The sequence below is a fragment of the Ailuropoda melanoleuca genome, chromosome 3 (genome assembly GCF_002007445.2).
Source record: "Ailuropoda melanoleuca isolate Jingjing chromosome 3, ASM200744v2, whole genome shotgun sequence".
Lineage (NCBI taxonomy): Eukaryota > Metazoa > Chordata > Mammalia > Carnivora > Ursidae > Ailuropoda > Ailuropoda melanoleuca.
In genome coordinates this window covers 13,536,877-13,551,269 of record NC_048220.1, presented here as the reverse complement: position 1 = coordinate 13,551,269, position 14,393 = coordinate 13,536,877, and the positions used below count along the sequence as shown (strand labels likewise).

General features: G+C 42.6%; 1 protein-coding gene across 2 annotated transcripts in view; it reads right to left on the bottom strand.

Annotated features, from left to right (window-relative positions):
- The window catches only part of SNX24 (sorting nexin 24), a 150,198-nt gene extending 135,811 nt beyond the window's left edge, over positions 1 to 14,387 (bottom strand). Inside the window, exon 1 of one of the 2 annotated variants that reach the window (XM_034655921.1) lies at positions 14,286 to 14,387. In XM_034655921.1, the coding sequence (XP_034511812.1) occupies positions 14,286 to 14,345 (60 nt within the window). In that variant the 5' untranslated portion in view covers positions 14,346 to 14,387. Of the gene's footprint in view, positions 1 to 787; positions 858 to 14,285 lie in introns of those variants that run through there. The other variant, XM_034655922.1, reaches the window with a different exon arrangement.
- Between the last annotated feature and the right edge of the window lie 6 nt (positions 14,388 to 14,393).

The window sequence follows — 14,393 nt, the reverse complement described above, 5'->3', positions numbered from 1 at the left end:
ATAGCAGTAAGAAAATGCATTTCCTTGATAAAGTACTTCCTGCACTAGGTAAGACTGTTGTTTACTTTGCAAATTTTTTTTCAGTACTATCTCAGGTTATTTCTGCAAAATTATCCATGGAAAACCCACAGATAATGAATTCAGAGTCTACGACGGAAAAAGCAAATCTGATTTCCTCACAAATCATAAGATAAAAATGTAGCAATAATTTACTCCAATCATTTTTACGGGAAAGATCAAGATTATTGACTTTTAAAATAAGGTTTCTCCCTACTAACTTAATTTCAGTCCTGTTTCTAATAATTTAGCTGGTATTTGAGAAGGTATTTTAGGATAATATTTAAAAGTTAATTAAAAACAGTGTAAGCATTCATGTCAGTCAAGCATGACCTCTGCGCTGCAATGCATTTAAATGCATGTCACCTTGACCTGTAACACAGCAATGTAAAAAATTTTGGTCAATATAAATCAAATGTACACTAATTTATTCAGCAGGTTCCCTGGTATCTGAATCAACATTAGAAATCTAACCAGTATTTGTTATTCTGTTATTGACAAAAGGAAGCATATTTAAATGATAACAAGGACTCATGGGTGTCATTTGGAAGTTAAATTGTTCCCCAAGGACCGCCTCCGTAAACATCTACATTTAAAGGTCATTTACCACCAAATTATGAACAACTGTTGCATTTATTAGCAAAGGCTCAATAATTTGGAAGCTGCAGCCATCAATTTTTACTGACAATGAGATCTAATTGTCCACTAATAATAAACAAGGAAAACAGACCTTTTCTGTAAACTTTTATTCCCTGCACTACGATCACGTTTGTAAAACGGAGATGCAAACTTTCCATGGGTATGCATCTGGAAAAAAAAAAAAAACGATCCAATTGCAAGAAGGACTAAACATAGTTTACAATAAATAGCGGATAATAAAATACAAAGACATATCTTCTCATGTTATCTACATCTGAACTAAAACAAAGGGGAGAAAAACACCACAATGTTTATTGAAGAATGAAGTGTGTATTCAATTTTAGAAGGAAGTAGGATGGCTTAATTTTACTGTTGGGTGCCCAGATAGTTGGTCAAACATTGTTCTGGGTGTTTCTGTGAAGTGGTTTTGGGTGAGATCAACATTTAAACCTACAGATTGATCAAAGCAGATTGCCCTCCATAATGTGGTGGGCCTCTTTCAATTCTGGAGGCAACCTATCCAGGTGCGCTATTTCAACCCCTTTACCAAACAACCTGAAAAGCTACTACTTTTGAGTGGGGTCCAGACCAAGAGAAGGCTCTGCAACAGGTCCAAGCTGCTTCACCACTTGGGTTATGATCCACCAGATCCAATAATGCACGCAGTGGCAGAAGCAGACAGGGATGATGTTTTGAGCCTCTGGCAGGCCTCCATAGGTGAAGGACAGTGCAGGTCCTTATGACTTTGGAGCAAAGCCCCACCATCCTCTGTGGATAGCTACTTTCCTCGCAAGAAAGAGTTCTTGGCTTGCTACTGCACCTTAGTAGGGACTGGAGGCGTGACCACAGACTATCAAGTTACCATGTGACCTGAGCTGCCCATCATGAACTGGGTGTTATCTGACCCACCAGACTATAAAGCTGGGTACAGCAACACTTGGTTACCAAATGGAAGTGGCATATATGCAATCAGGCCCAAAGAGGCCCTGAAGGCACAAGTAAGTTACATGAAGAAGTGGCCCAATCAAGGAGGGCACGTGATGTGATGAGCACTGGGTGTTATATGCAACTGCTCAATCCCTAATACACTACATCTAAACTAATGATGCACTGTATGTTGGCTAATTGAATGTAAATTTTTTAAAAAAGTTACAGTCTAAAAAAAAAAGAAGTGGCCCAAATGCCCAAGGTCCCCACTCCTGCTACAGTACTTACTCTCTCCAGCCTGCACCTGTGGCCTCATGAGGCGTTCCCTAGAATCAGCTAACAGAGGAAGGGAAGACTTGGACCTGGTTAACAGATGAGTCTGCAACATATGCAATCACCACCTGTAAGGGCGCACCTGTACCACACTAGTCCCTCTCTGGGACAGCTGTGAAGGACAACAGTCAAGGGAAACCTCCTCTGGGGGCAGATTTCAAACAATGCACCTGGTTGTTCACTTTGCTTAAAAGGAGAAGTGGCCAGATATGAGATTAGATACTGAGGCACCAGCTATGGTCAATGGTTTGGGTGGAGGATTGGGGAAACGGAAAGAACATGATTAGAAAATTGGCTCTGTGGAAAGATGAAGATGAGGTATGTATGTAGACCTATCTGAATAGGTAAAAGGAGGAGGAGGAGAAAGTGAAGCCATTTGTGTCTTATGTGAATGCTCATCAAAGACTGACTGCAGCTAAGTGCGATTTCAAAAATCAAGCGGATAGGATGACTTGTTCTGCAGATGCCATGCAGCCTGTTTCCCCAGCCACTCCTGTCATTGCCCAGCGGGCTCACAAACAAAGTGCCTGTGGTGACGGGGATGGAGGTTACGCAGATGTTCAGCAACACAGACTTCCACTCACCGAGGCCCACCTGGCTCTGACCACCATTGACTGTTGGCCTAATCTGCCAACAGAAGAGACTGATTCCGAACCCCCAATATGGCACCATTCTGTGAAGTGATGAGCCAGTTACCTGGTAGCAGGTGGATTACACTGGACCACTTCCATCGTGGAAGGGACAGTGTTTTGTTCTTTCTGGAATAGACACGCTGGATAATGATTTGCCTTCCCTGCATGCAACACCTGTGCTACAACTACCATTCATTGACTCATGGAATGCGTTACCCTCTGCCATGGTATTCCACACAGCACTGCTTCTGATCAAGCATCTCACTTCCCAGTAAATGAAATAATGCAGGGGGTCTGTACACATGGAATGCACTGGTCTCCATCATGTTCCCCACCATCCTCAAGCCGCTGGATTGACAGAATGGTGGAATGGCCTTCTGCAGACTCAGTTACACTACAGCTGGGTGGGAACATGATGCTGTGCTGTCATAACCAGGATTTACAGATCAAGGAATGAAGGAGTGGAAACGGGAGTAACATCATTCACTATTACCCCTAGTGGCCCACTGGCACAATTTTTGCTTCCAGTCTTTGTGACTTTATGTTCTGTTGGTCTAGAGGTCTTAGTTCCAAAAGGATGAATGCTTCTACCAGGAGACAATAATTCCACTGAACTCGAAGTCAAGACTGTCACCTGGCCACTTTGAACTCCTTGTGTCTCTGAATCCACAAAGCAAGGAAGGGAATGAGCACGCTGGCTGGGGTGCCAGATCCTGACTAGCAAGGGTAAAGCGGACTGCTAAAGCCCAGTGGGGGCAAGGAAGATGTTTGATACCACAGGAGACCCCGACAGTGTCTCTTAGTAGTAAGACGCCCTATGATTAAAGTCAATGGAAAGCTACAACGACCCAATTCAAAGAGGACTACTAATGGCTCAGACCCTTCAGGAATAAAGATTCTAGTCACCCTACCTGGCAAAGATCCACAGCCAGCTGAGGTGCTTGCTGAAGGCAAAGGCAACAGAGAGTGAGTAGTAAAAGAAGGTAGTTATAAATACCCGCTATGACCATGTGACAAGCTACAGAAAATGAGGACTGTAACTGCCCAAAGTATTCCCTCCTTATTTTGTCTTTAGTATGTTCATGTGTGTATCTATCAACATATATAAATATATAGCAAATATCTTTTTCTTTCCTCTCTTATCACCTTATCATGTAACATAAAAGGTATTACCTTTATATCACAGAATTTAAGTATTGTTAACTTTTACATCATAGTATTTAAGTTGTGGGATATCGATGAAATGATCTTCCCTTCCTCAAACTGGCAGACTTTTATTCATCCTTCCAGAGCAAGCCTTCATGTCAGCCAGCCCTGAGCCCATAACATCAGTACAATGCCTGGGAGAGGTAAGCCCATAAGACATCATCACAAGAATGAATGCTTGCTTTGCCTGCCTTATGTAATCTTGACAGTAAGACGAATATCCACCAGCAAGGTGGAGAGAAGGGTGAGGGTAAAGAAGGAGAGAAGCTGATAGTTTCTAAATTCCTAAATTCAAAGAACTAAGGAAAGGTGGCCAGTAGGACTCCACTCACATATTGGTTCTTCCTTCAAGTAAGAATTGTAAGATGAAAGCCTAAGTCATTTGCCTTTTTAATAAAAATCAACAAAAAGACAATAGCTTATTTCAAATACCCACCTACCCACTACCTACTTCAAAAAAGAAGGAGGAGGAAGAGGAGAGGAGGGGGAGGAGGGGGAGGAAGAGGAGGAGGGAGAAAGCAAGCAAGCAAAGCAATGCAATGCAACTACAAGGGACACTAGCATGTTTCAGAAATGTTGAAGCTAGTCATCAGAATTGAGCCAGCAAATTACAATGGACCTACACTGAGACACCACTGCTCACCTTATAAGATTGGCAAAAACCCAAAGGTCTGAATACACGCTCCGTCGGCAAGCTTGTGAGGAAATACACACTCTCATAAACTACTATGGGAATGCAAAACAGCACAATCCCTAAGGAAGGGGATCTGACCATATCTGGCAAAATTAAGTATGTATGCATGTACCTTTTGATCCAGGAACCCACTGCTAAGAATCTATTCTAAAGACACCCTGACAAAAATGCAAAAAAACACTAGCACAAGGCTAGGGACTACAGACAACAATGGAGAAGAAGTAAGCTGTAGAAAAGGAGTCCGCTTCTTGATATATGCCCCTGGGGAGCGAACTACAGGAGGAAATGAGAAGTCAAAAAAAAAAAAAAAAGGTGGAAGAAAATGTTTCATATACTACCGTTTAATTTTAGACTACTGTTCAATCTAAGGGCACAAATGTACCTGTATTTGTTTCTTTTTGTTTTAAGTTTTCATTTAAATAATCTCTACACCCAACATGGGGCTCAAACTCACAACCCCAAGATCAAGACTGCATGTTCCTCTGACTGAGCAACCCGGCGCACCTTGTTTCTATTTTTTTAATGGAAAAATAAACTACAACCTTTTTTTAAACGGTCATCAACGGGAGGGGAAGAAAACAGAATGAAGGGAATATGAAAAGAACCTAGATTTCAGCAAATAAACCTGATGCAGGATACACTTTACACAATGTAAAACAAAATCAACTTCTAAAAAAATCCCTAAGCATACAAAAGAAAATGACACTGGGTAGCTCATTGGAGTTATGACCAGAGAAGAACCAATCCAAGTGATTTTGAAACAGTCATTTGATTGTGCACTCCTAGTGGGATAGAGCAAAGAACAAAAGAACTTAAAAAGATTTAAGCTGCATTCAGTAATCATGTTGTTGATGGTAGTGCTGGTATTATAATGGAGACACACAGAGGCGTATAGTAAACTGCCAATCATATGCAATTCCATCAATCTCAGCATCTAAAGTATTGAGATTTTCAATGCAGAAGAAAGATAGAGCAGAAGATAAAAGACCAAGACAAAAATTCCTGCTGTCCTCAATGTACCATGCATTTAATCTTAAGAGAGACATTCCTCCTCCGCTCTACCACTGAAAAGATTTCAAAAGCTTCACAAATACCTTGTGTGCAGGTCATAGTCTCTATCATTTCCCACTAAAAGCAACCAGGGATCTTTAGAGAAAAACCTAATTCTAGCTCTGGGGTGGGAAAGGTAAAAGATGTACCTTGTTATGCTAGGAAGCAAGGAGTGGCCAAAGACCACTAAGGTTATGTCAAGAACACAGCATCCAACTTGAAAATGCCAAATACGAATGAAAACAGCCAAAGAAGGACGTAAAGTATGTAAGAATGATAAATGCTAGGGACCGAACTACATCAAATATGCTAATACCCACAGAGTCATAACAATACAGATTTTTTGAAAGACAGCCAACTCATTGTTTTGAAAAGTAAATAATCAAAGAAAGAATGAGGCATTTATCTTGCTTTTCCTATTAAAAACAACACCTCACAGCAACTAATTTACAAGGCTAAGTTGCCTTGTATACATGTATTCAAGCCAATAAATGAAGAAGGAATGATTTTTAAAAAAAGTAAACTATCAATACTTAGCAACCACTAAGGAATGAAAAGATCTAGGCAATGTTCTAAAACGGTTGCTAGCATCACAAATGAAATCTGAGTATGATCAAGACTCTGCCTTTGTATGACGTAAGGAACTGAGAAAGGTGTTAATAATGACATAGGCAGGGATGCCTGATGGCTCAGTCCATCTCAGTGAGATCGTGACCTGAGCCGAAATCAGGAGCTGAATGCTCAACTGAGCTACCCGGGCACTCCAAGAGCTCATCATTTTTTTTTTTTAAAGATTTTATTTATTTATTTGACAGAGAGAGACAGCCAGTGAGAGAGGGAACACGAGCAGGGGGAGTGGGAGAGGAAGAAGCAGGCTCATAGCGGAAGAGCCTGATGTGGGACTCGATCCCATAACACTGGGATCACGCCCTGAGCTGAAGGCAGACGCTTAACGACTGCGCCACCCAGGCGCCCCAAGAGCTCATCATTAAAAGCTGAATAAAGGGGTCAGTCTCCACTGCTTTGTAGGTTGACATTTTCCATAATGAAATCGGTACTTTAAAAAGGGAGGGGGGGGCAAGGAAATAGAAAACAGAAACGGAAAAGATACACACAAAGCAAAATAACAGAAAATTCCATCAAAAATCTCAGTGTGTATGGGCACGTGGGTGACTCAGTCGGTTGAGCATCTGCCTTCAGCTTGGGTCATGGTCTCAGGGTCCTGGGATCGAGCCCCATGTTGGGCTCCCTGCTCGGTGGGGTGTCTGCTTTTCCCTCTCCCTCTGCCCCTCCACGTCGCTCATGCTCTCTCTCTCTCAAATAAATAAAATAATATCTATTTTAAAAACTATTTTTAAAAAATCTGAATGAATACCTGGAAAGCCATCCCAAGAATGCAAGGTATGAGCTTAATGGCCCCTGTGTCTTGGAGGGATGCTGGGGGGATGGAAGAGAAGGCAGGAGGTGAGAAGCATGTATCTCTGTGCCCTCTATAATATATACTACTCACTTATGTAAATATATTGGCCTTCAGCATCCTGAAGGAAAAAAAAAACCACAGGCCGTAAATAAGGCTACAAAACTAAACCTGAACTGAATGAAAGCTGTAATAATACCAGTTGATTCCACGTGAATTGTTACTTCTGAAGTACTTCACAAAGTATTTGCAAAGAATTTATTTAACATAGCATGAATATTTCTCTTGGACTTCTGTTTACGTTACTGACATTAAAAAGCTTTAAAAAAAGAGAAAAAGGAACTTGAAGGCAGTCCTTATTCAAAATAATAAGAATAAATCACAAACATAGCTAGACACCTCCTTCCTAGCACTCTGCAAGAATTATGTCATTTAATCCTCAAACCACTCTACCAGGTAGATACTAGTATTCTCCTTTTTTTTACAGATGAGGGGGGAAAAATACAGGAGATTAAGTGGCTTGTCCAAAACCAGACTTCAAGCTAAATGTTGGAGGCAAAATTTAAATGCAGACAGCATGAATCTATTTTGCCCTTAGACTGCTTCAGCCTGTCATAAACCGGTGGAGTAGTCTAAATGGGCTTTTGCCAAATGGCAAAAATTATAAAGTGTCTAAAATAGCCAAAATCTGATTTGATCTGTATGGCTTCATTTCTAATACCATTCCTGCTTCATTTTTGAGACATTGTGCTGTAATTTGGACTAACTTAGTTTCACATCAAGTTAGAACTAAATGCAACATGATATCCTGGATTGGACATTAGTGGAATCCAAATAAAGCTTGGAGCTTAGTACACAGTAATGCACCAATGCTAGTTTCTTTGTTTTGACATTACCATGGTAATATATGATGTTAAAACAACAGGGGAAACTGGCTAGGGGGTGGGGTGGGGGGGTATACAGGAACTGTCAGCTACTAACTGTAACTTTTCTGCAAATCTAAAATTATTTCACGATTAAAAAATATAAATTATAAAGTGAAAACTAAAAAAAAAAAAAGATTAAAATGTATTTCTTGCTCAATGAAAACAAACTTACTTCTGTCTCCAAATTTCTAAGCACCGTACTTGCAAAACCCAATCCTTTGTACCTATGTTGATTCTTAAATGAATGTAGCGTTTTATTGGCTAATGTTCAAGAATATTTTCATACTTGGGGAGCCTGGGTGGCTCAGGAGGTTAAGCCTGGGACTCTTGGTTTCACCTCAGGTCCTGATCTCATGGGCCCTGAGTCAGAGCCCCTTATGGGGGCTCCGAGCTCAGTGGGGAGTCTGCTTGAGATTCTCTCCCACTCCCCCTCCCCCACTTGCACAGGGCCAGGCCCCCCACGCACACATTCTCTCTCCCTCTCTCTAAACTAAATTAATTAAAAAGAATTTTAAGAATATTTTCACACTTTCATTTCCTGTTCTTAAGAGTAAGGAACATACACTACACATGCTTGACTTAATTATGCAACACACATTTAAGGTTTGCTTACGCTGTCAGTTTCCTATGGTTGACACTGGGGCAGCTATGTCCTTGTCACACAAAGGGCTCCTTCATCACAGATGCTTATAATGGGTGACTTGAAGATACTGGGGCAGACATTGTGGTCTCACTGTCGTGCCTACAGGGTTAGGTAGCAGGAAGAGGCTGACCTCACTCCCAGCTCCAGAAAGGCCTGTTGTTTTAACTCCATGTAGTTAATGCAGCCTTGCCACGGCGATTGGTTCAGATAGCCCCGGCCTCAGCCAATCAGCACAGAGAATTCCCCCGGCAACAGGATTGGTTGGAAAACCAATTGGGGATGACAAGATATGACAGGAGATGGTATTGTTCAGAGCTCCTGGGGAAAAACAGTGCCCGTACTCTGAAGAAATACCCTCTCTTCCTCTGCAAGCTGTAACACGTGTGTGTGCGTGCGCACGCGTGCACACACACACTTTTAAATCTGCAACTTGTTAGCCTTCTGTTATCAGAGAGAAGGTACTCTGAGGATGAAAGCACAGAGGAAGGGCTACTCCTCGGTAGGCAGGTCCCTTACTCAACCTCTCATTCTTACAAATACAAAGTGGCAGTAAAAAATACTTCCTGCAGGGCGCCTGGGTGGCTCAGTCGGTTAAGCCTTCAGCTCAGGTCATGATCCAGGAGTCTGAGAATTGGCCTGATGGGGCTCCCTGTTCAGCAGGGGAATCTGCGTCTCCCTCTGCCCATCCCCCCACTCCTGCGTGCGTGCTCTCTCTCAAATAAATAAATAAAATCTTAAAAAAAAAAAAAAAACCTTCCTACAGATCACTGTTAATTCCAAAGAAATGTCTACCTTGTGGTCATGCCAAAAACAACAAAAACAAGCGAGAACTGGGATGATACTAAGGTATGGCTAATTTGGAGTCAATACTGACATTTTGGTGTTGTTTTTTTTTTTTTTAAAGTCTGTACCTGTCAGATACATAAAGTGAAACAGTTACAGGTGAAATTATGTCCTGGATTAGTCCTGGATTTAATATTTCAGAATTTAAAAAATGGAAGAATAAGGGGTGATAAATGAAGTAATATTTTAAAATATTGAAGGTAAGGAATCGGTAAATGGTTCCTTATATTGTTCTATTTTTGTATTTTAATCCATAAAATATTAAAACAATGATCCCTGCATATGTCTCAATATTATGATCATGTATATATGAAGCTGCCTTATGTAGGGAAAAGCATGATACATCAAGTAAATCAAAGAGATCAGAATTCAAGAAAAAGATATATTTGTACAACCATAACATAGTCACAGACATACAGTTAAAATGAACTTGAAAAACCACCTAATTCAATGCCTTGATTTTTACAGCTATAAAAAAAATGAAATCTAATACATTCAAACTTTTATGTTGCAACCTAGGTAGTAATTCTACTTTTGTTATTTACCAACCACATATCTGAAAATTGCAAGTGCTAGCCTATACTCGCACCCTGGACCTGCTTACCCTCACCAACTGTTCTCCAGCCTCATATTGTAAGACCACCCAGCCACATCCAGCACTTTCCTTCCTGTGAAGCATCTACCATTCTCTCTTTTCCCACTTCAAACCCCCATACTTCCTTCCTCTCCCTCCCTCAGGATGCAGTGCTGGGAATTCTTTGCTCATGCAAATCCTAGGATTTTACCTTAAGTCCACCATCTTTCCTCCCTCCACATTCTCTTCCTGGGACTAGCATTAACTGTTATGCTTCTTCATCCTTTGTGCGGAATGACCCTCCAGAGCCATATTTCTAGCTCAGACCTCTATCCTGAGCTCCAAAAGCAAACAGCCTCCCCAATCATGAAAAATGCAACAAATGAAAATCTTCCCCCTTGCTTCAGCTCCGATTTGGCCAATGACACCTGCATCCAGGGGAGTCACACTCCTGCCTCACATCTGGTCACTAGGTCCTGGAGATTCTTGTTGTCTTTCCTTCCCAGTTGCCTTAGTTCCAGCTTATATCCTCTCTCTCCTTTCTGATTCTTCTGCTAGCATCCCTTAAATGATTAATATTCCAGGGTCATCTTTCTAAATGCAAAGCTCATCATGTTACTTCTTTCCTCAAACCCAATGTCTGGGGCTGAAGTTCATACTCCTTTTCAGCTCTTAAGGCTAGTGAGCTGGTCTCTCTCCACCTCTGTCAGGTGTTCCCTGCACAGTCCCTGCTGCTAGTGGAAATTCCAGTCTGCACCCTGACCCCCTTCTACCCACTGAGCTGCTTCATGCTTCATAATCACTGCTCTTCTGGTTTTCTTCTCCTATTAGAAGACTCTCATTCATTATTTATTCATCACACATGGACTGAATATCTTACTACAGATAGGCCCTGTGCTGGAGGACAGCAGTAGAAACTGACACTGTGCTAGTCTCAAGGAGTTAGAGGCTAGCTGGGAAACAGTCAGTGAACAAGCTATGGGGACAGAGGGCAGGCAGAGAATAACCTTCCCATGATGAAGTAATATTTAAGTTCATGTGAATTTTGTTAGAAGATCCTCCTCACCTGATTCTTTATAAACTAAAATGATTTAGAGGCCCCCCCCTTGCCTTTTTCTTTCTTTCTTTTTTTATTTTGGTGAATCTGGGAATTTAAAATGCCTTCCTCTTGGGGCGCCTGGGTGGCACAGCGGTTAAGCGTCTGCCTTCGGCTCAGGGCGTGATCCCGGCGTTATGGGATCGGAGCCCCACGTCAGGCTCCTCTGCTATGAGCCTGCTTCTTCCTCTCCCACCCCCTGCTTGTGTTCCCTCTATCGCTGGCTGTCTCTATCTCTGTCAAATAAATAAATAAAATCTTTAAAAAAAAAATAAATAAATAAAATGCCTTCCTCTTGAGATGAGATTTTGCCCTGCACTTCCTCCTTCTAGAATTCGCAATGCCAGCAAAAACCTAATCAGGTTTCAAAAGTCAGCAATCCTAAGCAACCCATCATCCCACAGCACACATGACCCTAAGACAGTGCAGAAATGCCCTCTTCCTGAAGACTCCAGATAACATCAGAGCACCCTAGCCCTTCCCTACCTTGCCCCTCCTGGCTAAGAATTCCTAAGGACAGGAGCAACATCCCCTTTACCTTTCAATTCCACACTTGACATCACGCAAGCCCACAGGCAAAAATTCACTCTTTAAAGGTAAATTACCTTGTACATTGAGCATAAATTTGTATAAACTTCTTGAATAACAACTGAGTACTATCTATGAAAACTTTAAAAGGCCCAGAAGTACCACTTCTAGTTAACGTTCTACAAAAATCCTAGTAGTAGGCATTAAAAAAAAAAAGCCATGTGCAGGGATGTCTCATTTCGACATCTGACACAGTTGCTAAAAATTAGAAGCAAATGTCAGCGGTCATCAGAAGAGCTGGGTAAACATGTGATGGCATCTTCCTTAGGAGGAAGATCCCCTCGCTAGTAGCTAGGAGACAGACCTATCCATATCGGTACAGAAAGATATTCATGTAGGATGACAGTTATAGTCAAATGTGACAATTTATTCTAAGAAAAAAACACATGTTTTTATGGCATACAGAAAAGTCTCTAAAAAAGCACCCCCACGTTTTATGTCTTGAGGGCATGGGACTAGAAGCTAGGAAGAACCACACTTCTCTACTATAAACCTCCAGCCACTGAATTTGTTCGAATGCAATATTCCTTAAATATGCTTAAATAAACATAATCGCTTAAGTAAAAAGATGCTTTTTACTCTGAAGTATACATTATTTCACCAGTTTCTTGCTCAGGAAACTGAGATTATATTTTTAAATTCTGCGAGTTTTTTTAAAAGATGAAATGTTATTCCCTGCTAAATTCCCAGGACCTAGAATAGAGATACCAAGCAGGCACTCAGTTAATATTTGCTAAATGACTGACTGCTGTGCAGTTATAACAAACTATAGAAATGATCCCTGAAAGTAAAGTCTTTCGCTGTGCAATTATAAAACAGCTGCTCAGAGGGAAAGAAGTATCCAAGAGCTGCTTCATTGACTCACATAGGGAAAACATCACTTGTTGAGGTATCTTAACAATATGGTTACCGATCTAAGTGAGTTAGGAGTTTTTTAAAAAGTAAGCTTTTAAAAAGCACACAAACTCTCACCCTAAAAGCAATCTCCAAACTGCTGTTTGCCAAGAAAAGGGCTCCTTCCAAAACAACTTAAATCACAACCTGGCATATGCCTGGTCGTAATACGAGTAATCAAAAAATGTGGGAAAACACAGATCCTGTAAGAGAAGAAAATCAGTAACAGCCAAAAAAGCCTGAACTTTGATATACTTCAAAGTCCTTATTTGGGGAGGTAAGTAACTTTTAGTTTGGACTGCTGAGCCCACTTTCATCTAAACACATCAAAAGCCAAAACAAGCAGGCTATAATCTTCAGATCCTAAAGAATGTCCCAAAGATGGCAGGTCCTCCATGACTGCTGATGTTGATGGAGGCGAGGGGGTGGGGGGGAGGTGACATACCTGGACTAATGAAAGACAAGCAAGGTTTCAAGGCTTTAAGGAAAAGGCCTCGCACACGTTCAAATTTAAGTTCACCTCCCCCCCTCCTTTTTTTTTTTTAAGGAAGATGCAGAATATTTAACCAAATATTAATTCATTGGGAAGGCTTATTTATATAAATAATGGCCAAACAGAGCTCAGCTGCTTCTTTTGAGACACTTGAACACTTGAACCTAGAGGTCTACTTAATCCTAAACACCTGTATACTCCCTAGATTTATTTCTTTTTTTCAATTACTACTCTTAATTCTAAAAACTCCCTTAAGAGGGAGATTTAATCCTCCCTACGAAAACACACACGTTTCCAAACAGGCTGTCACCAAAACCCAAGAATGTTTAGAGAAGAGAAAGGTTAAAATGCTCTGCCAGATTAATGTAACTGGTGTTTAGCAAGTGAGTGCGTTAGAAACGAATATTCTATCGGTCCTTTCAGATTGCCGTCTTCAATCTTCTCTGCCTTCCTGCCCTTTAGTGACTGGAAATAAATTCTTTCCAGGCCGAGCCAGCGTGAGGCATTTCTCCCTCCGGCAATGACGGTTTGGATGAAGGTGTCTAAGTTCATTGGGAAATCAACCACCTACAGTTTACTTACTGAACTCGTCCAAAGGTCCCAGGCCCTGGTCTTCACCCTCCCGACCCACTCGTCCACTCTCGAGATCAGGGACCCTGTGTCTAAGTTCTCAGGGATCAGGCTTAGATATGGAACAGGTGCGCCGTAAGTACCTGATTACGCCATTTCATGGCCCACCAGAACTAAGGGGGAAGAAAAAACAACTTTGGAAGCCATCTAAAAGCAACACATGTGTTCACTTTGGCTAATAAATAGCTACAAATGATTTTTTTTTAAATTAGCACGTTTTCCAGCTGAATGAATCCCACAGAACTCGGAAGCCAACATCAATGCGCCGCGCAGCCACTCCTGTCTGGGCAGAGGGGGCAGCTGTGGCAGCCACGCACGCAGCCCACCCCGGGCTGCAGAGGGCGGGCGGCGCGGAGAATGGCGAGCGCCGCGAGCGAGGGCTTGACTCCCGCCGCTCCAGCTCCGACGCCGGGAGCGGGGCCGGGAGGGGGAAGGGAGCGAACCGGAGGGGCCGGAGAGCCCGCGGCCGCCGAGGCGTGGGGGGGGGGCGTCTCCCTGACAACCGCGCCGGGGCGCAGCCCAGCCTCAGGCCCGGGGGAAGGGAGGGCAGCCAGGGGACCCCCCGCGCAGGGCCGGCGACGGCCGGGGGCACCTCCGCGCTCAGCAGCCGCGCTCCCGCCTCGGGGGCCCTGTCCGCGCCTACCGTGTATCCCCGCTCCAGGTCGCTCTCCTCGTAGCGAAAGGACGGGATGTAGACCTCCATGGCCGCGCCAGCCGGCCAGCGGAGGGCGAGCAGGGGGCGGGCTCGCGG